General features: G+C 43.0%; 1 protein-coding gene across 1 annotated transcript in view; it reads left to right on the top strand.

Annotated features, from left to right (window-relative positions):
- Window positions 1–26,477, top strand: part of LOC141917708 (netrin receptor DCC-like) — a 632,583-nt gene that overhangs the window by 394,945 nt on the left and 211,161 nt on the right. Inside the window, exons 6-7 of the mRNA XM_074811102.1 lie at window positions 1,026–1,180; window positions 2,725–2,845. Of these exons, the coding sequence (XP_074667203.1) occupies window positions 1,026–1,180; window positions 2,725–2,845 (276 nt within the window). The remainder of the gene's footprint in view (window positions 1–1,025; window positions 1,181–2,724; window positions 2,846–26,477) is intronic.

The following is a 26,477-nucleotide window of genomic DNA, read 5'->3' as shown; positions in this document are numbered from 1 at the left end:
TTGGCTTCTGTACAATTTATTTTATAATCTTAATCTTCTTTTAATTTAGAGGTTTTTTTAATATTACGGCTTTATAAATATTATAATCAGACATCGGGAGTGATGGCTCAAGAAATACAATTGGATTTTGTGTCTGAAATGATAAGTCACGAATGGTATTTGGAAATTAATCTGTTGTGGCTTCCTGGCAACTGTGGATATTCAAAACAGAGACGGTCGTTCCTCTACAAAAACTGTGACAAAATGTACACGGGCTGCTGAGTTCTTGCGTCTGTTTTTCAGTACGATGCGGGGTGGGGCTTGTTAGAAATATATTAACAGTTTTCCTCAAATTGCAAATTTCCATCATCCTAGTATTACAATAATGATGATATTAAATTAGCATATCATATAGTGTACTGAAAAGCTGTGAATACATTATAGTAATACAAGGCAACAGATAATTCCTAGCTTAATAAGAATTCATTTTCAGCAAAGATAATTCAACCTTGTTCTTCTTCCAATCACCAGGGACAGATTTCCTAGTTATTGATTATCTCTTCATCTTCTATAAACCCAGTCAAAAGTCCTTCTTGGTTACAGGAAAATGTTTCTACTCTGAATACTTTTGACTTGCACCTATATGTGCCCGGCCATATGTTGACTCGTAGAACCTTGTCACGTATGCCGTTGGCATCTCATCCTTTGAAATGAATGAGATTTTATTACCCCCATACTTGCTTAGTGAGAATTATATATAATATTTTGTTAAACATAAACCTTGTACATCTTCTAAATTGAGGTTTTAATTCTTTAATTTGGGGGGAAAAAGTTAACATCAACTGTTTAAGTGTATTTTCTAGAGTAAATGCTTTCCCTAGTATTTAATTTTTAGTAGGCTTAGGGTTAAAGAGAATAATTTGAATTACAGATAGGTTTTCTATTTATGTCTAATATTCTTCTGGCTCACAGAAATGATTTACTTGCTAAACCTTAATTTATATCTACTTACCGCCACTTTCATTGTTTCCCCATCTTGTTTGCAGTTCCACCGTGGTTTTTAATTCGCCCTTCAAATCTTTATGCCTACGAGAGTATGGACATTGAGTTTGAATGTGCCGTGTCTGGTAAGCCCGTTCCTACGGTGGAGTGGATCAAGAATGGAGAAGTGGTCATTCCTAGCGACTATTTCCAGATAGTGGTAATTATCTGGTTTTTACTTATTAGAATTAATCTTTTTTTTTTTTTTTTTTAAACTAAGTTGTGAAATGCGTTCTGGTATTTGATTCAATCATTGCTTTCATAAACATATTGGTCTTCCGGAAGGACGTGGAAGAAGTTTTGTTTTCTGATATAAATAAATTTTGTTTTCTAAGGTAAATAAGGCACCTTGTACTGAGATGTGTCAGGTCAAGACCGTTGACGTTGTTTCCCAGTTTTAGTAATATTTGAACGAGGTCTGTTTGTGGAGAAGCAACAGTGTCAGGTCATACCCTGAGTTGCTATTAATAATATTGTTTACCTTGCACAATATTGTTACCCTTACTCACCGTTGCCTTTTGTGAACAAAAAGAATAGATCTTTTCTCCAAGGAAGTAGTAGTTAGGCATAGGGGGTTAAAAATGGTAATAATTTGACATAATTACAACTTTTCAAAGAGAATTGTTGTGCCCCCTACCCGAAGTAACATCCCCATCTCTTGTAGTTTAAATGTCACTATTATCTAGGCTAAGAATGAACGTTGGGTTTTCTGAACGGCTTGGTCTACTGGCCTCTCCTGAAAGTGGTCTCGCTTGTAAGTGAGCGGAGATGTTGGAGACCACCCCTGAAAACTTCAGCCACTGTGAAGATATCCATAGGCCACGAGGTGTGGTTTCTTCAGGGACGTGGCTTGGTTCAGCACTTTCTAATTTTTGATCTTGCAACAAATAATATTGATTACGATCATGTCTTAATTGCCTCTCAAAAAAAAAAAAGTGGTTCTCCTACAGGATAGACTTATTTTGCCATATACATTAGCAAATTCAACCTGTTTTTTATACAACATTGCTTATTAGAAAGCAGCCAGAAGCTGTCCAATAAAAAGACAGCTCTATTGCTGTTCTGGTTCTGTGGTGGAGGTGGTGAAAAATAATTTCCCTTAATAGTTAACAGAAGGTATATTTCAGGCAGAGCATACCCCTCACTTGAGATATTTTACCCAACATAATTGGTTTCTGCTTGTGCTAACAGAAGTTAAAAGTTAACTCAGTTTCAAATGAAGTAGGCGTAGAGTGACCTTTTCTTGAGGATCTCCAGACCTCGAGCCATAAGGAGGGTTTGACCTTCAGAACAGTATTTGTTCAAAGATGCAGAGTTAAAAGTTCTCTTACATCTTTCCTGCAGCAAAGGGCCAAGCCAAAATCCAGAGCGCTACTCGAGTGATGGCTGTAATTTGGAGCTTAAGTCTTGAGCAGGGTTTTGGATGGGCTCTGTGCAGGAAAGCGAATTGACCCTTGGGCCGTAGGCACCATCAAACAAAATGCAAAGACCACAAAGTGCCAAGAGATTCCTGATGAAAGGGCTTATGGTTACGGCCCTCTAAGGAACAGGACTAAGTGAGCTGGGGCTGAGATTACATACACAGTGCCTTGTTTCGCAGAATAGCTGCTCTGGAAAGGTTTTTTAATCCGCATTCACTTTGGATGGTGTTTTTCTAATTAATTCTCTCCACTTCCTTTCTTTTTCTTTTTGCTGTCTCTCTAGGGTGGCAGCAACTTACGGATTCTGGGCTTGGTAAAGTCAGATGAAGGTTTTTATCAGTGTATAGCTGAAAATGAAGCTGGAAACGCACAGGCCGGTGCACAGCTAATCATCCCAGAGCCTGGTAAGATGCAAAGGACATTCAGAATTGTAGACGTAATTAATGCTATTAACATAAAAATCCCAAGTGGGCAGCTACCATTCTTTACTCCCTCTTACTTATTCAGCTGGCTGGCTGTAGTTAAAAGCGTGTCCAGGCTATCGGATACTTTGAGGCGTTTTGTTCACTGGGGCAATTACAAATACCAGCCTTGTCCTAGAAGATGACTCCGGAGGCCAACTAAACCTACATGAAAAGCCGTTGGCAATGTCTTACTACCTATTGGTGGGTTTTATCCTGCTGAAGTATGAGAAGGTGATCACAAATGGGTGAGGTGATGGAATAAAGTAGTCCATAAGCAGTAGAGAATTACATTGTACATAACTCTGCATTAAGCTGTTGTAGAACATTTATCGTGGGGAAAGGGAAGAGAAGAAAAGAGGGGAAGAAAAAGAACCATTTGGCAGTGGGATATGAAGTGCAGCCAGCCATTGAGATCAAAAGGTTTGTGTCTAGGTGCTGGAAGGGTGAATTTTTAATTTTTTTTGTTGTTGCCCTGAAATTAAGAGGTGTTTGGTTTTATGGACTGTACTGTGCAGCAGCGTGTTTACTGCTTTATGGGTTTTTAATAACAGAAAGATGTCTTCATCTTAAGCTAGATGATAGGTAAAACATAGATAAAAGCCTCTCAAAGTTTCTGGGTTATAAATGATTAATGATCTGCACTGGGCTGCAGGCTACACTTGGTACTTCTCATGGATTATGGCAGTAAGTCGAGAACAAGAGAACATGCTGAAGCGTTGTTCGTTCTCCGATTTGGACTGGGAAGAGCAGAATCTTGGTAGCCCACAAATACTCAGTTGACACAGCCCTCAGAGATCAATTAACCAGCCCGATAGCTCGTACCATAGAATTTCCTTGGGAAATCCTTTGAGAAGCTTCCACACAGCATCAGTGTGAAGTTTTAAAGCTTTGCCAAAAATCTGACCTTTTGGAAAGAGAGAAATGAGTATGACCTCGGTACACATTCTCGTTAGCTGCAGTAGTCTGACTCTTAAGGAGTCCCGTCTGAACACTGAGCAGGGATGTTTGCTGAGATCCATCCAAGTTCAGTCCTGTTGTGTTACGAGCACTATTATCTAGAGCAGTTCCAGGCAGTGCAGAGGGAGGTGGCAGTACCACGTGGCCGTAGCTGCCATCATCTCGTAGACCAAAGTGAGGATTAAGCGTCACTGGAAGCCACAGATCCCCTGTTTGCAAAGTCCTCTCCATGAAAATACTTAAAGCAAATGAAAATGGGAACAGGGATAAGGTTTCTCCCTCTGTTTTCTGTCTTGGTCCCCGATGAGTGGCCGAATGTGGATTTTGCTCCACGTTTTTTTGAAGCTCACCTCCCTTGTCCGCCTTCTCCTCGTGAAGCATCTCCTTTACAAGGGAGATGGTCTCTTTCTTTTCTCTCCACTGCCTGAAAGAAACTCCAGAAGCAACTGGGGAATTGTCAGAGACCTCTTAGTCCCCCTCTCCCCATGACATTTCTGCTGCAGATGCTTTGGAGCCATGAAAAATGGGCAGCTTAGTGGGAGACCTGGGAGGGGGTAAATGGGGAAAAACTTAATGTCCATAGAGTCATTATTATCCTCCTCCTGCTAGCATGACCCTCCAGCTCGGGCTCCATCCTCTTCCTGCCCCCCAGGGCTAATTGGCCAACTGAGCTTGGTGGTTGGGTATCGGGATCAAGAGGCAGATATTTATTTGGGTTCCCACTTCCGTACGTGCCCTCTGCCAGGATCTCACCAGGTGAGCGTTCCCTCTGTTTGATAACTCTTCCCTGAGGGAAAAATGTGAAAATGAGAAGGCATTTGCCAAGTAGAATCATAGAATCACAGAATAGAATCATAGAATCATCTAGGTTGGAAAGGACCTTGAAGATCATCTAGTCCAGCCTTTAACCTAGCATTGGCAGTTTCCAACTATACCATATCCCTCAGCGCTATGTCGACCTGACTCTTAAACACCTCCTGGGATGGGGACTCCACCACCTCCCTGGGCAGCCCATTCCAACACCCAACAACCCCTTCTGTAAAGAAATACTTCCTAATATCCTGTCTAAACCTTCCCTGGTGCAACTTGAGGCCATTCCCTCTTGTCTTATCACTCATTACTTGGCTCAAGAGGCTCATGCCTAGCTCTCTGCACCCTCCTTTCAGGGAGTTGTAGAGGGCCACGAGGTCTCCCCTCAGCCTCCTCTTCTCCACACTAAACCCCCCCAGTTCCCTCAGCCGCTCCCCATCACACCTGTGCTCCAGACCCTGCACCAGCTCCGTTGCCCTTCTCTGGACACGCTCGAGTCATTCAATGGCCTTTTTGGAGTGAGGGGCCCAAAACTGAACATTTCACTGGCAGAAAAAAACCAATGTCGATGTGATATTGCAGAAGGCTGGCTAGGATCATCATCCCCGTCAGAACCAACCTGCTCCACATCACATCTCGTCGTGGGGAGACGCGCAGTTGTTTTTTGTTGGTTTACTTTCTGCTTTCTTTTAAGCTGCATCTCCCATTCAGTTCGTGCACTCGGATTATATTTACGTGTGTGAAAATTTGAAGGAAACCGGCCATTTCCTACTGTAGTGGGGTTTAATCTGGCGCTAGGAACATCCTAGGGGAAACTGGATAACTCGTTGCTGCTCCTAGCTAGTGATTGCAAGTGAAATGCTGTCAGTAAATTTTATGCTCTGTGTTGGTGTTTATTATGTTTGGCATTGGATTAAAATCAAAATTGAGGAAAATGGAAAGAAAATCCTAAAGAGCTACGGGACACCATTGTAAACTGTATCCATTTCCCTTTTTAAGTGATGGATTACTTTTTTCTGGCTAGTTAATCAGCTCTTCAAACAATGCCACTCCAATTCCTCTGAGATGAAGGGAGGGCTGGCATGCACAGATGGTGGAGAAGCCATCTATAAATACAAATGAAGCGGTGGGGCTGGCTGTGGTGGGAAGAACGTAGCCCCCTCAGCTTTGGTTTTGTTGGGCCAGGCTTAGCACAAGTCTGGTTCTTCAGCTTGAGCTCTGTGTGACACTGCCGAGTCGCTGGGGTCTGGGCGGGGGGCTCGGGTGGGGGCTCCCCCCTTCCTGGGGTAGGCAACGGCCCAGCAGACCCCACGCTTGCTATTGTTGATGTGTTTTTATGAGAGCACAGTGAAGTTTCAATATACTCATTAATAGCTCTCATCATCTTCTGGAGCTGTTAATGAGGAAGGGGCGTAAACGGAGACATGTTGATGGCTTATCTGAGCTTCCTTTTTCTGAAAACCAGGGTCAGATAAACCCTTTCTTGAACTAATAATGATTTTACCCAACCAGTGATTTCAACCCCAAACTTAAAATAGCCACTTTTTAACTTTTTTTTGGTGTGATTTGTAAGACTACAAATAGTTTCTGCTTTAATTTTTGCAAATAATTTGGAACATTCGGTGGGTTAAATATATTATGTACATTCTGTTGGGGAATTTTGAAAGTTTTAATCAGATAAAAATATATAATCAGTCTGATCGCTCCTACTACTGTTGTTGCTACATGGACGCGTAGATTCACATCCGCTGCTGACCACCGGTAGCTGCAGAACCTGAAGTAGCTGCACAGAAGTTGGCATTAAAACAAGTATAAAATGAGACCAGATATACACCCCTTGTAAAGGCTGGGATGCTAAATTGGAATTAGACGATGCTGAAATGAGAAGTGAAAGCCAACCGGGCTGTGAGCTCACGCAGGTAATAGCTTCCACTGTTAATATTCCAGATGTGGCTATGGGATGTTCAAAACTGTTTCAGTGTTGCTTAGACTATAAAAATCCAACGAGCTCCCTGAGAAATATAAAATTTCTGTCCTTTTAAACTGAGATTATGACTGGAGAGACATTGTACTTAACATTATGAACTAGGGTAAAATAAGCAATAGTAGATGGTCTGCAATACACCCATTAGTCAATAAATCAAGAAACATTTGTAGATTCCAGCACACTTGGGGAAAAGGCACTTGGGATTGTTTCTCCTCCTTTTTCCTTTCTTTCCCATTAACAACCTTCTTAGGAGGAGGTTGCTCACCAGTTGATAACAACAACAAAAAAGTGTGACTTCAAATGCTTCCTATTTCTGTAAAAACCAACGCAATAAATGAGCCAGATTTAAGGATTTCAGTTCTCTCATCATCTCCAACACCCAAGTTTGGGGTTTCTCAGGCCACTCTGCTGTTTGCCTGCTTCTCTTTTTAATTCCTAGCTCCGGGCGATGGACTTCATACGGTCTATGGGAATGTGTGATCGTATTGAGCAGGTAGCAGGAATAAAGCCTACAATATACACTTCTGGTTACATGTGCTGGAAAACAAATTCTCTGCAAGAAAAAGCAGCTGAAAGAGATCTCAGCTGACTGTCTTATTTTTATAGCTGTATAAAACCTGTTATTTGCACACCTAGGAAATGACTAGAGAACAGTGTGGTGGTGAGTGATGGACATGCATAACTTCAGATGAGGAGAATGTCCCAGAGGAAAATCTTCCTATAAAGAACTTCCAGACAGTTATTTGCTTTATGCCAGTGGCTTCTCACGGATCCATCCTTCACATAGTCATGAGATGTGTGGAGGGGTTGTTTTATTCTAGCAGGTGAAAGATCAGATGAAGACAGCCCTGAAATAATCAACTCGTGTATGCGGTAGGATAATTATTAGCTATGTTCTGGCAATAAATTCCTTGCTAGAAAAATCTTCACCTTCGGAAGACATCCTCTCGCAGAGTCTGGTGTTGTAAATCAGTCTTTACTCCTGGCATTATTAGAAGTGTAGCTAATTTTGCAAGCAAAGCAACAAAGAAAACGATCTCTTGGGCGTTATAACTAACCAGGACCCGGGCTGGTCGTGCTGTCGCCCGAGGAGAGGGCACAGCGCCAGAATTATTTGCAGAAGGGATTGCATGTCCATCCAAGGATGATCTCCAGATGTTTGAGGATGGCCAGAGGTGGATGTTGCAGGGAGACGGGGAAGGGTACGGAGAGCTGAAGCTTGGGACGGGGGCCTGGTCCTCAGTGGCCGGTCCCCATTGCGCGGGTGTTAAACTCCGACCCCGTTGTGTCGTTATCTTTGTTATTTTTTTGTCACGTGCTTTTTCTTTTTTTTTTTAATACCTCTACCCACAACTTGCATAGCTCCTTCTCACGTCAGATTTCCAGCATAGCAGCTAGCAGATTTAACATTTTTGCATGCGTGAGATCTTTGCAAAGACTTTGCATTTCTGTATAATAAGACTTAGCTTGGGAAACCTGTGAATTACTTTTCCTTGATAAAGAAACAGGGGTTGACTCATATAATTTTCAAAAACCTTCCTCTCTCCCTGAATTCCTATTACAAAAACATTCTCTGAGGCACCATTTCCCCTCCCTTTAGTATCATAAGTATTATTTATAATTATTTATTCTATTATTTATAATTATAGTATTATTTGTAGTTGCTTCCCCAATAAAAAACCCCACAAAATAAATTCCATCTCAGTGCTAAGAAACTGAGCTAATATTGGCATTAAAACTTCAGATTTTTAGTCCTTGTCAGCCTGTTGGAAAGCCAAACCACGTATGTTAATCTTGTTTATATTTAGCCTTAAAATTAATCTGAAATAAACCCCATGATTTCGAATATCAGGAAAACCAGGGTTTTTTTCTTAAGAATTGGTAAAACAGTGAAAAAGTAGTGACGAGAAATAATGTTTATTTGCAATTTTAAGAGCTCGGGCAGATGTATCTTTGTGCTAATAATCCTGATCCTGCCTTTGCAGGGGAAGCTGGAATGTGTCAACTCTTGAGGCTGCTCCTTAAGACCTGAGTTAGAAATAGGAAATTTCACAGCTACTTCGTGTTGTGCAGGCAGAGACAGAGCAGAAGAAAGGACTGAGAGACTATTTCAAGATCCCACTCATAAATTTCAGAGATAGATAGATAGATATAAAAATATTTATTTATTTCAGATATATATAATACATATATATTTATTTTCCCCTCTAACACAGACACTGGTAGTTCTACTAGGATGTGGAAATGCATTTATTTTCTGAAGGCTGATTTAGTTGTACTGTGCAACTTATACTGACCATATGGACTTCTCCTAAATAAAAGAGTGTGGGGGCAAATTCGTGCACTGGAGTGGGGACCCTGCACCCCACCGAGTCTTGCTGCCTCTGGCTTGGCCATTGCCAGGCTGCTCTTGGCTAGCAAACTTGTGCATGGCGCTAGGGTGCTGTTCCCAAGGGGGGAAAACAGCCCTGAGTATTTAAGACACTTCAAAATGAAAAAAAAAAAGAATATAAATATACCTTGGGGCGATGAGGTGTAACCTTCCATGGGATGCAGCTCCAAGGATGAAACATGATGTAGCCCAGACATGATCATTTCTCCCCAAAGGTGAGGTGGCAGCCCCGGGCAGCGGGGGGCCCATGGGGTGCTGTGCCTGGTGGCTCTGGACCCTGAAAGAATTTAATGTGCTGTATCATCATCCTGTCTGGAGCCCCACCACTGGTGATGGCCAAAATGGTGCTTGAGGGGAAACTGCTGGCAGCAAAAAGCTCTAAAAGCACCCGATTCCCAGGGATAGGGAGAAGAATAAGCCCCTGAACCATAGTGTCAGGATTTTTTTGTGTTGAAACAAGAGATTTAACGTCCTTATTTTGGTATGCACAACTGGTAAGCTGTTCGCATTTATTGCACTGCGTAAGCAGTAATAATCAGGATAATAGTAAGAATAAATTTTGTTTATTTGCTTTTATGGTGGTCTTTGCCATAATATTATGACACCTTACTGGGGATTTATGATGGATGTATGCAAAAATGCAAAATCAGCAGAATATTTTTCTAGTTAGAAAACAAAGTTGGTAGATAAAGGCCACCCTAAAACCAGCAGAGGCGCTTAGAAGGCACCTCTAGACAGCTGCAAGGGATTGTCTTGGAACATTTTTTTGAGCTTCCATCTTTGTAGGTCTTTAAGAACAAGTTAGGTAAACGTCTGCTAGGGATATTTTTAATCTGGCCATGGGGTGTAGGAAAGGATTAGTTGGGTTCACGAGATTATTTTTGGTTGTGCTTTCCATTGATCTAGTGAACATTGGTGGAATCCGTGGACTGTAACAAAATCTGGAAAGATGCTGTTAGAGGTGCTTGATCTTGTCTCAAAATACCGATATAAAACTTGGTGGCTTTGTTCTCTAAGAGCTATAATGGTTTAAAAACCTGGCAGCTGGGTTTCTACACCTCCGCAGTCTCCTGTGAAGCTCAGGAGATGAGCTTCTGTGCTGGAGTCACTCTACTTTCTCCAAACTGAGCGAAATTGCAGCGCAGGAAAAATTTTGACTATTTGGACAGTTGGAAAGAAATTCAGCAAGAGGGAGGCCTTGGTCTGGGGAGAAGGATCGTGTGAGAGTGTGGTGAGACCAGGAGATGTCTCCTGGACTGAAGTAGGATGTGTCTCTTCTCATTGATGGATGTATTTCTGTGAAATGTCAGGTATTCTGGGGTGAGATGTTTCTTAGCTGTGCTGGAGCTGCCTTCCTGCATGTAAAAGACCTGGGTAGGCTGAACAGGATGATATTTTTATAGGCAGCTTCAACTGAAGAGAGAGAAGAGCAGCCCAAAATTAATGGTCCTGTCATAAGTAGGAGGAGTGTTCTTGTAGCTTTTATGAGTCTCAGATGGGAAGCATTTGGACGTGGATGTTCCCTGTCCCTGTGGAGTGTTGCTGGTGGGTGGCTGCTCTGTGGCCTGGGACACCTTGGGAGACCTTTGGGGTTTGGGTTGTGTGTCTGTCTTGGCACCAGTAACGTACCCTTGATGAGATGGGTGAACGCACCAGTGCCTGGGGCAGGCAGGGAGCTCTCGGGGGTTTGGGTGTGGGTTTGTAGGACCAGGGAGAGAAGTTCAGGTGAGCCAGGAACTCATGGAAGAAATTTAAGTGTTTGGGGAGCTCTTGTGCCTTCAGCTGATGAGTGCAGGAGTGGAAGATTGAAATTTTAGAAGCCATTTTTCAAGTTATCTTAGTCATCTAAGGGGTCAGTTAGACATCTAAGAACATTTGTACTTCCTGAGTCATGTTTGTGCTTTCAAAAACCAAAACATACAATTAAAGAGTGATCCAAGCATAAATAGAATTTTACACAAAATAGTGTGAGCGTGGTAAGGGAGAAAGTGCTGTTGTCTGCACTTCAACAGGAACAGAACTATCTATTAAAATAGATTTAGGATAATACGAAAAAAAGACACGGAAGGGTAATAATCTCCTATAAAGCTATTAACCATTTAAAATCCAGCCTTATGCTGATTTTTTTCTTTAATAAAGGATATATGTTGGTTAATAATAATCTCAGGAATCTGGAATACGATTAGGGTTTAAGTGGTGTTAATTAAAATATCACTTACTGTATATTGACTTTACATGGTAATGTCAGAATAATCACAAGATAGAATGAATAACTGCACAATTAGTTCAAAGATTCTGAGATGTGTTAGAATTAAATTTGTCAGAAGAGCAGAACTGAAATGACTTATGTTATAAATATGGAAAGAGATGTATTTTTTAGTCCTATATGAGTTTGGTGCAGATAACTGGATATAAAGATTTCATATAGGAACTCTTACTGTGAGTATTTTGTGGGGTTTTTTTGTTTTTTAAACCTTGAAAAGGAGATTTTTTTTTTTTTCCTCCCCACCGGTATTGTGTGAATGACTAGGCTTGCATACCAGAAAGCTTCTTTTTTCATGCAGGCATTTGAGGGCAAGGAAGAAAGGTTTTCACGAGCAGCTCATTGAAGAGTTGCTCATTCAGGTTGGGCATAACCTCATCATTTTATGTTTCCGCGAGAGCAATGCAGCATGTTTACACAGTGAAGTAACGCTGTAGAAAAATCTGTAAGAGGTGCCAAGTCAAATTCTGAAGAAAACCTGAGGTGAGGTCAGCCAAGCCTGAGTTTGGGCTGGGGGTGTCTGCAGCGACCTGGGTCTAGTGGTTGTGCATGTGCTTCCCCTCAGCTCTGCATGGAGCAGCTCCCGTGTTCTGCTCTCCAAAGGCCAGTGGGTTTGTTTTCTTCCCTCATTTGTGAACGTCCGACTCCTTGTGGCTTGAAAGATGCTCTAAGTGTCTATATATTGTCATATATCTGTGTAATTACCTTTCATACGCACAAAGGGAAGACACCCTGCGCGTGTAGTCTACACATGAAAGTGGTTTGGGTTGGGTTTTTTAGACGTAGAGTGTACTTGAGTAGACTGTGAAGGTGTGACAGCCTTTTCCTTTCTTTATTTTAAAGGCATCAGACAATTAAGAGTTTTAAATAGACGTTAGATGTATTGATGCACTCAATTTAAGTAATAAAGAGACCATCGGTGGCAGCTGATCTTGCAAATGTGGGGAAAAATTAGAAACCAGTTGAAAACTGAGGGATGTGACAACCTGCAGCTCCTGTGAGGAGGCCCACTGTGACTCCACCGACACTGGTGGAGGTGGATTTACTGGCAGGAGAGGTGACAGCACAAGTTTCAGAGAAGCCATGGTCATCCTTGAGTGTATGTGTAGGCTCTGAGGGTTGGCCATAGGCTGAGATCAGCCTGCCCTTTTTTCCAAGGAAATATCTGCGGCCTGAGTTTCGGTACTTTAACAGTAAGTTGTTAGGGGGCTCCACTGGCCTTTGCAGCCTGTGTGGGCATAGATTTTCTCCCTTTAAACCACTTCTGAAAAATGAAATGGGGGAAAAGTATGGAGAAAAGCCTTAGGAGAGACAGACCAGTGCCTAAACTGCTAGTCTGACCCTGGTGTGACAATGGTTTTGCCACAGACCTCTCAGTAAGTCACTGGGATGCCTACGGATTGAATGATCTCAGTAGTATTTGCCTCTTTATCAAAGGTTGCCTAAAAATAGCTACGTTAGAAAGCATGAGGTGTTCATATGTTCTGTAGTTGGGCGCTGGCTAGGAATTTAAGTTGCTTAAGAGTTGTTCACCTCTATTTTACCTGAATGGTAAAACTCAGGAAGTACAAATGTTCTTAGATGTCTAACTGACCCCTTAGATGACTAAGATAACTTGAAAAATTACTTCTAAAATTTCAACCTTCCAGGTTTAGACTGGCTCTTAGGAAGTTTTTCTTTGCAGAAGGGGTTGTTGGGTGTTGGAATGGGCTGCCCAGGGCAGGGGGGGAGTCCCCATCCCTGGAGGGGTTGAAGAGTCGGGTTGACCCAGCGCTGAGGGATCTGGTGGAGTTGGGAACGGTCAGTGTGAGGTTCATGGTTGGACTGGAGGAGCTTCAAGGTCTTCTCCAACCGAGATGATTCTGTGATTCTATGGCTCATGTCCTTCCAGACTTGTTCATTTGGCCATGGATAGCTGGGTGTTTCATCCCGGGTTTTCTGACTTCACCTGCCACTTCCCGAGCCAGAGTTTAAATTAGTTAACTCCTCTCTTTGTCATCTGTTTTCCCCCCTTTTCAGGTGTTCATTTTTCCCTAAGCATAACGGTTTCCTCTAGAAGCGTAGATGAAGTTCCACTGCAGAGTTCAGGAGTAATAAGGTTAGGAGATGCATTGTCTGCAATCCTGAGCGCCGATGGGTTTTTTTATATGTAGTGCACTACCCTGTCACCTTCCCAGCAGAAACCGATTTGCTGAGCTGCCATTTGATCAAAGATAAGAAGGGGTAAGAAATAGCTGAATGCGTTTGCTTTATGGGGAAACAGCAAATTAATCTTTGGGCATATTTGTCGGTGAGACTAACTTTCTGTCTTTGCTTCCTGAGGGAAAAGATTTAGGGAAAATAACCCCCAAACGTGTAGACTTGCACATGGTCCTATTTAGGAAACTGCTAGATATTTTACTAGTTTTACTTTTATTCATATTTAGGACCAGTGGTACAGGGCGACACACGGAGCACGTTGCGAGAGATACAAAAATGTGCTGCCGATATCAATCTGAAGACTAAAATATATCGATTTCGTTAGCAGCCACAGCTCAAACAATAAAAGATCGTGAGCTTTGTCCATCCCTCTGTACACGTGTTTGCGTGTCCTGTGGGCAAAAAGTGATTTTTCAGTGTTGCAAAAGATGGGTCTGGGAAACAATTTAAAGAGGAGGGGTAAACTTTGGCTCTTTGCCACCTGGAATAAAATCCATTTAATTCACCCTGACTATCCTTGTTATAGTGTTAAATATAGACTAAATAGTTTAATATGGATTTATGTAATGAGCTCAGAAATTGATTTTGCAGCGCAAGCCCGGTTTAGAGTTTAGGAGCAGACAGGCTCTTGTTAAGATCAAAGCAGTGCTCCTGCCTTCTGACACTGCTGTGCACGGGCTTGGGGGCAAAGAAACTGATTTTTTTCTTTCTTTCTTTTGGTTCTGATATTGATTCAGATCTGTTAGGTCTTTCGCTGTATGTTTATTTGCATCTGTGGGATCAGAGAGTAAGAAAGGAGGAAAAAATAAGATAAAAATTAAAAACAATGGCAGAATAAAGTATTGTGCAAGCTCCTAGGGGAGGAAGCAGGCACATTTCTTCTAGGAATGCAAATGTCTTATCTGAGCGACAGGAGGGAAAAAAAAAAAAGCAGGCTTCTCATATTCTCCCCCTTCCTCTCCTCCATTTCTTCCTTCTCTCCCATTCCCCCCCACCATCATTTAGGAATAATTTCATGCCCCTTGTTTAAACATTAATTATTTAGCTCGAGCGATTTGCTAATAATTTGCGGAATGATATTTCTGGGAAGTTTAGGAGCTGAATCCCTGAGATGGGTGCATCTTTCATCCACCCCTTCCCCTGTCTGGCTCAGTGGCCTTGGTTAGATGTAATTGTAATTGGTGTCTGGGTTGGGATGACACTGTCAGCCTATCATTTCAGGGTTTAGAGCTCTACATTGGATAGCCAGATTTGTAATTATAATGTGCTTTACTCCTATTTATATTCAGCAGCATTCTTGCCTTGCTGTTCCTTTCCCCGGGAGTGGAAGATTGGGCCGGGGAGGGGATGGCTTGAAAGCAGTGAGAGCCATTATTTGTTCAGAAAACACCCTGATTCTCAGAGGAATAGAGGGCCAAGGTGAGCAGCCATCAAAAGTTACCATTTACTGTCCTGGAGCACGTACTCTGAAATTGGTCCTGTCAAAATTAAATGGACTGGCCCCTCCAGCAGGAAAAAAAGCAGAATTTTCCTTGCTTGGGTAGCTGGAACGGCGTTATCCGTGCTGCGAGCCAGCGCGGTGCCCCGGTCAGGCTTCTGGGTGGAGGATTTCTTTTACGATGGCCTCATAAAGATGATTATTTAATGGTCCTGTTTTCCTCCAATGTATCTGCTTTCAGCTGCAGTTGCAGTACCACAAATAAGAGATTTGCAGAAGTCAACAACTGGGTACCACTGGAGCAGAGATCAGAATCAATTTCCATATCTACTGTAATTTTCCTTGCAGTGGTAGGAGTTAATTTTGAAAAGGTCCGAGCGTTTGATTAGGTTGGAAGAGTCCTGGTGGCCTTGTCAAGCTGCGGCTGTGGAGCTGACGATGTGTTTCTGGCCAGGACAGAGCTGGTTTGTGCAGCATTTCAGGCAACCACTTTGCTAGCAAACGCTTAATTTTCATATTTGGGATATTACCCCTTCAGCCTGATTAATATTTTTCTTCTCCCAATCTCAGCTCATTATATTTATTCACTTTGAAGGATTTCTCTTTCCTATGGGCCTACTTTCTGCAAATTCTTTAACGTAATTATATTTTCCCCAGAATCACACGTTCAGCCATCGCAGGCCGTATACGGCAACGCTGTCTTCTACCTAATGGGATTTGAACCTGTAATCCCACGAGAGGTGTCCTAATCCTGCTGCGGATTTTGGAGTGAAAGGTGTTTCTAGTTCGTTTCCTTTCATATTCACGCGGCTCCGTCTGCAGAAAGAAATATACATTAGAGCAAACGTTCACAAAAATCACATATTTCTCCACTGAATTCCCTAAAACCCTGCTAAAGAGTTATTCCTTCACCCCTGTTCTTTAGTTTGGTAACTCTTTTATACTACTTCATGCGTGGGACAGCTTCAGTGTGAGGATGGAAGAGTCCTCGCCCCTCCCAGCAGCGCAGATCTGCTTAACCCATGGTAAGGGTGTGAACTGACACTGCTGAAGTTCCAGAATTTCATCTGTGAATCTCTTTAATTCATTTAAAAAATGTCTTAAAAAAAAAAACAAACAGAAAAACAGGGGGGGATGCGAGCAGTGATGGCTCGAGAAGCTTTTAAAGCACATACAAGAAAATCAAATTTGTTGACATGAAGAAGGAAAGAATATTTTGCAAAGAGAAACTGTGGAAAATAATTATTTCCCTCTCTCCTTTGATCCCAAACTAAAGATAGATGCATTTCTGTCCTCTGCGTCCTTCTGTAGCATCATCTGTTGAGAAAGTAGGGAGGGAGGAGGGCATATACTTGGGCTTTCCGTAACGCTTTCTGCGTCTCTCGAGCTTGTGACATCTCTGTGGGCAGAATCTTTTAAAAACGTCCAAAATATTGTATTTAGAGTACGACTTCTCTGCGGTTACCTTTGGCACGAAGGAGACTCTAACAGCCAAGGGATCATTCAGAGGCATGTTAGCTGTTTACATGTATGCTGGGAAATAAAGGGAGAACTGCATTTGGGGACGTAGCTTGCAGAATGGACGCATAAAATAAAGGGAGAACTGGATTTGGGGACGTAGCTCACAGAAGGGACACGGAAAATAAAGGGAGAACCAGATTTGGGAATGTGGCTCACAGAATGGACACGGAAAATAAAGGGAGAACCAGATTTGGGGACGTGGCTTGCAGAATGGACACGGAAAATAAAGGGAGAACCAGATTTGGGGACGTGGCTCGCAGAATGGACACGGAAAATAAAGGGAGAACCAGATTTGGGGACGTGGCTCGCAGAATGGACACGGAAAATAAAGGGAGAACCAGACTTGGGGACGTGGCTCGCAGAATGGACACGGGACACGGTGTCATTGCTGATGGGTGACGAGCATCTCCGTCATCTGCCACAATCTTGTCCCAGCTTTACGCAGGTCCCTTGCCTGCTCGGGCCACCCCGAGGGCTCCTCTGCTATCCTGGAGCCCCCTGTTATGTTCCTCCCATCTTTGGGAACAGAGAAGGAGCCTTTGCTCCCCACCAACCCTGAGCTGAAGAACCGATGGCTGAAGAATGCTGGATAAACTATTGTACCGTCTGTGATTTTGGACGTTAAATTAAAATTCCACATATATAGGTTTTGGCTTGCCCACGTTGACCTTAGGCGGTTGTATTCCTGATTTACAATGGGAATGAATCCGCCTCCTTGCAGAACCAGAGCCATGGTTAAGAGTCTGCTTCGGAGGAATACAGGTTTTGAATATCCTTGCTTTTATCTTTTTTTTTTTTTTTTTTTTTTTAAATGAGGATTAAGGGAATCTTAGCTCTCCTTTGTTTACCTCTTTGTTTTTGCTTTGGTGTTCTTGGTGGGTCTTTCCCCGTTATTTCAAAGTTAGCATACGTCAGATTTCCGAGCGGTTCAGGGATATTAACAATTTCATTACAGAAACAGTCGGTGGGATTTTCCCTGCCAAAAGTTAGTCTCTGTCTTTCAGGTAGCAACAGCTGTTCACAGCTGCTGTCAGTTAAAACATCTACAGCAGTGGTTTCAGGTGAATAAAGCAATATTTTGCTACTCTAGTGGTGTGGAAGAATTTTGAAGCATCTGTCACAGCCGTTATCGCTAGCAAGAAACAGGAATTGGGTAAAGAGCCTGAGAATCAGGTGAGGATGGGTGTCTTTTTTTGTAATTATTACAAGAAATAGGACAATTAACGACGTGGCTTGCATGGGTAGGGCATAGAGAGCCTGACCCTGCATCCCCTGTGCCGGTGATGTGAGACTCCATTTTCTCTTTAATGGGAAATAATCACAGTGGGCCAAAACATTATCTGTCGCATGGAGGTAAAGGCAGATGGAACCTGCTGAATTTAACGGCTTAATTAGGATGATGTTTAATTCTATAGATTCCCTTCAGTGGCTGTGATTTGCCCTCAGCAGTGCTGTGTTTGGGACACCTCCCCACACACCAGTGGCGGCGAGAAATCCTCTTCCCCACAGACCTGGAGCCCAGATGCGTAGCATGAAGCAGTCTTTGCTGCACTGTGACTATCAAATCCGATCATTTTTCAAGCCAGATCAGGAAACAATAAAAACTAAGTTAATTTCTGTTATCCGTGACCAGATAAAAGTATGTATCTCAAATCATAAATTAAAATGAATTCTCCGTGAAAAAGCCAAATCACAGCACGAAAAGCAGCATGGTTGACTAGATGAGTGAAATTGTTTGCTCTAGTCAGCGTTGGCCAAGCCTTGGGATGAAGTCAAGTCTTCAGTTTTGAGCCCTTTGCCGAAGGGAGCAGAGAGACACCAGAAGGAAAAGCCGTGGGAATTATCAGAGGGTCATAAAGAGGAGAAAGACCAAAACACCAAAAGAACCGGGAGACTTTAATTTAGAAACAGAAGCCTGAGAAGACATGGGATCCCAGTTTGCAAATTTACAAGCGATAATGGCAAAGTCATGAACGTCATTTGCTTTCCCAACCCCACTGCAGAAAGTGGGATTCAGGGTACCCACCACGCCACCCCAACCTGTTTGATGGTGAGGCCGATGAAATGTCAGTGTGTTAATGCTGCTTCAGGACACTGTGTCTGTGGGGTTATGGCATCTCCGTCAATAAATGTCATTAAGAGCAGATTTTGGACAAACATCTGCCAGGGGTCCGCTGGTATAATTGCCTGCCTGAGGGCAGGTGGATGGACTGAAGTAAAATCCACCAAAGAAGCGAGAGAAGAAACCGAAAATAGTAACAGGGAACAAAAAAGATACTGTTAAGTCTGTCTTTCATCCCAGCCCAGAACGCTTTGCTGTACGTGTTTCTTAAAAATCAATGACAAAATGTACCAGGAGGAATTATTCTCATTTCTGGCTTGACTTATTCTGATGTGAAGTTGCTCAAAATTAAAACAGATCTTTTGGATTTCAGCTACGATGTTGCTTATTATATTAGAATCTGGCTTCTTGTATTTTACTGCTGTTGGTATTTTTGCAAGACTGTATTATTGAGCTAGCTTTGTGACATTTATCTTCTTGTGTAATTGCCTAACTCTAGTAAAAAGTGAGATCGACCTGCTGATATCCCAAAATTAAGATATTTTTCTAGCGTGTTGAAGGCGTGCTTAATAATGCCAACTTTAAACCAAGCTTTTTCACAGAAATATAAAGCCCTATCGAAATTAATGTTGCATATGTAATACTGTATATCAGCACTACTGTACTTACTCTGTGCTTTTAGTACTGAAATCCCATTAAGCCTTGCCTTCAACATGCAAGGGGCAGCTTTATGTTGAAATCTGTACATAAGAAAAATACAGCCTAAGTGTTATGCTCTAAAGAGGGTTCAGTTTAGCCAGCGGTTTAGTCGCTTCATCTGGGTTTTGTTCATAATTAGTGCAGGATGGAGATAAACAAATTGCTTTGTGCTGCGATGGGTGCTTTCCCAAAGCAAGGAGTTGCTCTTGGCCATTGGCTTCTCCGGAAGAGCGGAGGAGCAAACGGTGCTATTCAGCCGCTGGCTTTAGGAGCGGAGCTGTGCGACCCTGACGTGAGCACGTTGCTTTGGAGGAGACGGTTTTAGCAGGGAAAGTCTGAGTTTGCATGTGGCTATGGCCAGGGGTGGAGCAGACGCAATTTATTACGACGTCCCCTCGTGCATGAGCAGGGAATAATCTCTTCACTCCCTTGGGTGTGAGGCTTTGGGCTGAAAGTCATCCTTGGAGGAAATGTCTAATGGGGGGATGCCTGCCTGCTGCTTCTTTTCCACCAAGGAGTTTCTAATTTTTGGTTTTATGGCTTATTCCTAAAGCAATCTTCTTGCTCTCAGTAAAGCTTGCAAGGTGTTGAGTGGTGCCGGGTGGGATACTGTGCCCCACATGTCGTACGAGGAACGGCTGAGGGAACTGGGGGGGTTTAGTCTGGAGAAGAGGAGGCTGAGGAGAGACCTCATCGCCTTCTACAACTCCCTGAAAGGAGGGTGCACAGAGGTGGGGATGAGTCTCTTGACCCAAGGAACAAGCAATAGGACAAGAGCTAATGGCCTCAAATTGCACCAGGGAAGGTTTTTTTTAAAAGAAAAAGCATTTCTTTACAGAATAGGTTGTTAGGCATTGGAATGGGCTACCCAGGGAGGTGGTGGAGTCCCCATCCCTGGAGGGGTTGAAGAGTAGAGTCAACATAGGGATCTGGTGTAGTTGGGAACTGTCAATGTTAGGTTAATGGTTGGACTGGATGATCTTCAAGGTTTTTTCCAACCTAGATGATTCTGTGAAACCAACCCTTTTTATCCATAAATGATGCCAAGTCCATCTCTGCGTCTGAAGCATGGGGAAGAGATGGCAAAATGCCGAGTATCGTTGCTGGCTTTCCAGTTCTGGGCGGAGGAGGAGGGTATCACTTGGCATATCTGTCCCCTCCATGCTCTAATATCTGCAACCCTCCAGCAGCTGTGTCAAACAGCAAACTGGCTGTGAACACCCTGGGATGTGTTTTCTCACCCTCCTGTTTTTTCTTCAGCAGAATCCTCCCTGGCTTCAGCAAATCTTCCGCCTCCAGCCATCACTTTGTTCCCCTTGTTTGCATGGCCACTGTAGCTGGGGCTGTTTGGCCCGGCCAGCCAAAAGACCCATATTTGCTAAATATGCGCACAGTGTCCCCGGCGCTTTTCAGGATCCTTCTGTGTGCTGCCACTTTTCTGCCGCCGCGTCCCCAGCATCTCATTGTGCTCTGGGTCGAGGCCTCTTGAGCCTCCTGGCTTAATAACTCCTCTGCGTCGCCATGCGATATTATTAAAATATATTTAGTATTCAGGGATTTAGATCCTGACCTTCTATAATTATTGACACCTATTTAATTTCTCCTTTCATCCATGGCCAAGCCTGGTACAGCTGCTATGGCACATGTATATACATCATTGTTGCCAGCACAAGCTGATTGGCATTCATGCTTGAGTGTCTTTTTATTTTCTCCTTGGATGCTGGGAGCAGCCTGAGTAGCTCGGAAACTAAAGAGCTTCATCTATTAGGCGTGACAGATTTGTATTCAGCGGTAAATGCCTGACCTTGCTCAAACTCCCTCATCCATTCCCATCATCCCCTCCCAGATGAAAGATTCTGCTTAACTCCTGCTTCCTGTCTGTCGCCTTGGAAACGGGGACGAAGCGATGCAGCCTGAGAGAATAACTAATAAGAAAATATCTCTGGTGGAAGAATAAAAACACGCTGGGAAAAAAGGCGCTCGCCGCAAGCCGACAGGCGAGGGGCTGTCAGGAGGAGGGCTTGAACGGCAACCAAACATGAGGAATATGCTCATGTTAGCCTATAGTGAAACAGGCTAATAAATGGCCTGAAACACCAACGCCCTCCTGCTGCGCAACGATACGTTTTGGCTTTTAGTTTCCACGTGGCGCAGAGTGTTTGAGCGCTAAAACTTGCGGTTTGGGTTTCAGTGTGACACGAGGAGGCACGGATGAAATCCCTGCGTGCCCATCGCCTCCCCGCCCCGCTCTTCTCCCCTTGTAGGACTTTGGGTATCGTAGCACTGAACAACTCACTGATTTTAATGGATTTTAACGGTTTTCCAGGTCAGAAAAAAAGTTGTCTGCAGTCATTAACGTGTGCAGGCAGTGTATGTCTATGTACATTAAAAATACCCTGCTAGACATCCACAGAGGTTGGTGTGAACTTAGCGACGGTGCTGTCTGTCTCCAGCGTTGAGCCCCATGTTTTCAGCCCAACTCTTGCACTGGATTTCCTGTCCTGAAGAATCCTGGGTAATAGGCGGTAGGTGTGGGTTGGTTCCACCGGATTGGCTTTATTGCATGTTCTGTATTTGCTGCAGGTGGTTCTGCACTGCACTGAGGTCAGGAATCTCCACCAGTTACATCTGTCAATCTGGAAAATGTATATATCATATACAAATATATACATATATGCAAACACACGCAGTTTTGTCACAAATTGAATAGTTCAGATACACGAACATACACAATTTCATCACAAATTGAATAGTTCAGATACACAAACACACGCAATTTGATCACAAATTGGATAGTTCAGTCCGTTGTTTGAGTTGACGTGTTTTATCTTGACTAAGGCCATATGAATTTGTGCAGTTGTCCAAAGTGATTTCCATCTCACGTAACCAAACAGTCCACGTGCCGTAACGGAGTACCCATGGCTTATTTGGGTCATTAGGGGGTTTTTGGGACAACGAGGGAGCATGGGGCCATGGTTACGTCCCCTGGACAACCCGCAGCAGTCACTGGCAGAGCAACATCTGTCCTGGCTGATAGAGCCGACGATGGAAGCTCTTCACATTGGCTTTGAAATGGGTTTCTAAAGCAGCACAGCACAGTCCTATGAAATACCCACATGTATTTTATTATTCCTGGAGTCTGCTCCATCCTTGTTACGGTCATGGATGCGAAAGGAAGAGATTTGGAAATTTAATGTTTAGCGTGCACTGAGTGTAAGAGAGGACGGAGTGACGGCATGGTAAGTAGCGAAGGGCGTTGAAGTCCTCTAGCAACATGTGTGATACTGGGGAAAATTGTTGAACCAATTTTTAGTAATGTTAAAAAATGTGCCGTGCTTATCCTGCATTGCAATGTTTGCTCAGGATTCTGATATTGCAGTTAGGAATCAAAAACTATCCTAGTCACTCTGTCATACAGTGTCTTATTTCTGGTGGTTTCATTTACAAAGAAATACTATAAAATGGTAAAAGTAATGAAAATATGGCTGAGAAAAATTGCAAAGGAGTAGACAAAAGTAAGAGTTAAAATGTTGGGGAAAAGAAGAAAAACGTGATTGTAGACTTTACTGCAAGATGATGGTTGTGATTAAATAGATTCTATGTATATAACTGGGTAGGAAATATCTAAGATGAGTGGCTGGCTTGACAGAATTGAGAAAGGTGAAGACGAATCATTTAAAGCGAGGTAAGAGAAAAAGTATATGTAAGTTTGCAGAGAAGCAGATTCTGCTAACGTTGACATGATTGGCTGCGGAAGAGAAGGAGAATGTGCTGGGAAGGGAAAGAGAACATGAAGGAGTTTTTCTTAAAAAAAAAAATGATCTCAAGTATCGCTAGCATGAAAATAGTAGGAGGGAAGAGATTTAAATATCTGTATTTGACTGCATGTAAGTAAAACAACACAATATTGTGCGAGGCTTTTAAGCTTTTATCTTCGATGTGGGATGTCTGGAGGGAAGCTACAGGTGGACTGTGCAAACGGCAGAATTCGTGTATTGGGGAATTCAGATATTCAATGCTTATTTTCAGCCTAAATCTTGAGTGAGAAAATGGAAGGTGTCTGGAGATGAAAGCTGTGAATATATATATTGCTCTGCTGATGTTAAAAAACGGCAAGTGAGCAACTTCTGAAAGTATCAACCAACTTGGCTTATACTGGCAAGAGGGATGAGGGAGGCAATCTGACATAGGTATCAGTTCATAATGAATTAAAAGAATTAAGAGATATAATAGCTGCCGAGAGCGCTCTATGGAAAACGATGTCTTCAGAAATCAACCTGATCCTCTTCCTTGATGTGGTTACATGTTTGATTGGTGGAGAGCACCACGTGGGCTCTGGGGCATGGAAGGTGCTTGGCTGCAGCTGCCCGAAGTTCTTGTTCGAAACGTAAACACCGTTCCCTGTCAGTACCGTGTATGTTTAACGGCTTTAAAAATTGGCTAGCTTGTGAAGTTGCTGATTTGGGAATCATCGCTGGATGGGGGTGGGGGTGTGGCATTGAGCAGAGTGTCACTGGGCCTGATACTGTTCAACGGCTAAGAGAACTTCCTGAACATAAGTATGAAGTTATTACTGGAGTTAAATGGGTTAGAGACAGGCACACAGAATGACTTGGGCAGTTGAGCAAACTAAGCCTATTCAAATGATGTGATTTATCACAGAATCACAGAATCATCTCAGTTGGAAAAGCCCTTGAAGCTCCTCCAGTCCAACCATGAACCTCACACTGACCGTTCTCAACTCCACCACATCCCTCAGCGCTGGGTCAACCCGACTCTTCAACCCCTCCAGGGATGGGGACTCCCCCCCTGCCCTGGGCAGCCCATTCCAACGCCCAACAGCCCCTTCTGCAAAGAAATCCTTCCTAAGAGCCAGTCTGACCCTGCCCTGGCGCAGCTTGAGGCCATTCCCTCTTGGCCTGGCGCTTGTTCCTTGGCTCAAGAGACTCATCCCCCCTCTCTGCACCCTCCTTTCAGGGAGTTGTAGAGGGCCATGAGGTCTCCTCTCAGCCTCCTCTTCTCCAGACTAAACCCCCCCAGTTCCCTTAGCTGCTCCTCATAATAGCTAATTACAGAATAATATTTATAGGAATAAGAAAGTGGGTAACACCTAGAGAAATAGAGGAATGCAATCACCCTGGAAAGGATGGAGGAGAAGCAATGCATTCAAACAGGAATCCCCATGAGTGCTATGAAGAAGAGGAATAATGCATTAATTTGGGTATCTAAGTGGAGGATTAGTGAGTAGGAGGACGGAGCTCCTGCGATGCCTCCCCCCAGCACTCTGGAGACCACCTCTGCAGTCAGGACGGGGTATTTTTTTTTTTTCTCCGAGATACCTTTCAGTTAAACACAAGTTGTTTAAGCACGATGCGGGGCACAGAATCTGTGGTGGGTCCAGTGTTGTATTACTGCAGAGATGCAACCCTGAGAGGTGCCTGGGGGAAATCTCAACTGCGTTTGGAAAGTGAGTTCAGCCCAGCAGAGAGAATAAATGTTTGTTTGGTGAGAGAAAGTACCAAAAAATGTTTTATTGAGTTGATTTAAGCAAAAATACTGTCATTTAATTGGTAAAAATGAAATTAAGTTGAAATGAAATTAATAAAATTTGAATTGTTTTACTGAATAAAACCGAAAAAATTTGAAAAAAACCCTAAATTGAAGATTTGTAGACATTGGAGTTGGAACTGCTTTCCAACATTCAAATTCATTCAGCTAAGCTTTTGGAGAGGAGGGGCGTTACTGGTGGAGGAAAAGGTGGTTTGTTTTTTTTTTTCCAGGAGCCTTAGTGGGATGACCAAAAGCCATATTTTGCTCTTCCTGTGCTACAACAAAATTCACTGTTTGTGTTGATAGATTAAACAGAGCATAGGTAGCTGGATTAGACAGAACGCATTTTGAGAGACCAACTGTTGTGTGGAGGAATGTGATTGTCACGTTTAATCAAGTGTAGTATACTCTCATCTATATGATTATTATTTTTTTAAACAGGGTGCTGAAGGTGCCATTATAGAAAACTCTTCTATTATGGAAATCTCTGAAGTGGCAGAGGGGAAGGAGCTATAGTTGATGCTAACGGCAGGGAACTATTGAAATAAATAAGTCCTACTAAAGGTTTAAATTAAAGGGGGGAAAAAAAAAAATGGAGATGCACAAGTACATTTGCAAGTCTGTTTGTAGACAGCTGTTCCTTTACAGAAGCTGTAGTGCAAGGTCTTTGTAACCTTGACAGAATTTGCTGGGGCAATCTCTGTATGAAGAGGAAAGCACTTTTCCAGTATGTTAGTCACACCCTGGCTTTCCTTCAGCATCAGATATGCATGAGTATTTTCCCAGCATTTTCTCTTTTGTTAAAACTATTGGGCTGTTTTGTGCGCTACACATGACTCGGTTTGATTTTTTTTTAACCAGGAGCTTTGTGCATCTTTTCGTTGTAGCAAGGAAAGGGAAAAGAGCCGTGTCCTCTGCTGAGCCGTTTCAGCTCCGTCTGGGCCGGTGATATATTATGGATGCTGGATCCAAAAGCACGCTTGTTTGTTTTGGCTCTGCTTTCAAGACCCTTGTGCCCCAGAATCAATATTGTTTAATGTCAGTCTTGCCAGCTCTTCCTTTCTTTTGGGAATGAAATTAATTTTCTTCAACTTGGCACGTATAGGACAACAGTGTCCCCCCTGACCTGCCGCTTGAGCGTACGCAATTATCCGAAGAGTGGAGGTTGTGAAGGAAGCAGCTTTTAAAGCATTAGACATGGCAGCTTTAGGACATCAGCGGGCACTAGACTGAGGCAGTTCTCCCATGATACTACCCAGTTTCTAACCTCCGTTGGATAGACCAGAAGTAGGTATTTTCCTCTCACTGAAGACTTCGTTGGCATAAAACCTGCACTCAACTGCTCCTTCGTAAGGGATAAAAATCCCCTCCCATGTCAAGACTCCTTGGTCATACCCAAAACACATGGGTGATGTGTTGGCTTCGTCACACAGGGCATGGAGTTTGCAAAGTCAAGAAAAAAGTAGCGCTTCGGATTTTTTTTCTTGTAATCTTATAAATTATCTTGATGAGGTGGAATTTTTGGCACGCGACATAAAGCAAATGGATTGCAAGCTGACCCTTAAAAAGCTGTTCATAACCCACCCCCCTCCCCACCTCCTCTTAATCTGATCTACATCTTGAGTAGCAAAACTATTCCCTTTCACTTTCAGTAAGTTATACGTTTCCATTGCCAGCCCTGGAGTGGTGAGGTT

This window comes from Strix aluco, chromosome W (assembly GCF_031877795.1).
Source record: "Strix aluco isolate bStrAlu1 chromosome W, bStrAlu1.hap1, whole genome shotgun sequence".
In the NCBI taxonomy this organism is placed as follows: Eukaryota; Metazoa; Chordata; class Aves; order Strigiformes; family Strigidae; genus Strix; species Strix aluco.
Note: the sequence above shows the minus strand (reverse complement) of the source record. Positions and strands in the feature narration are given on the sequence as shown.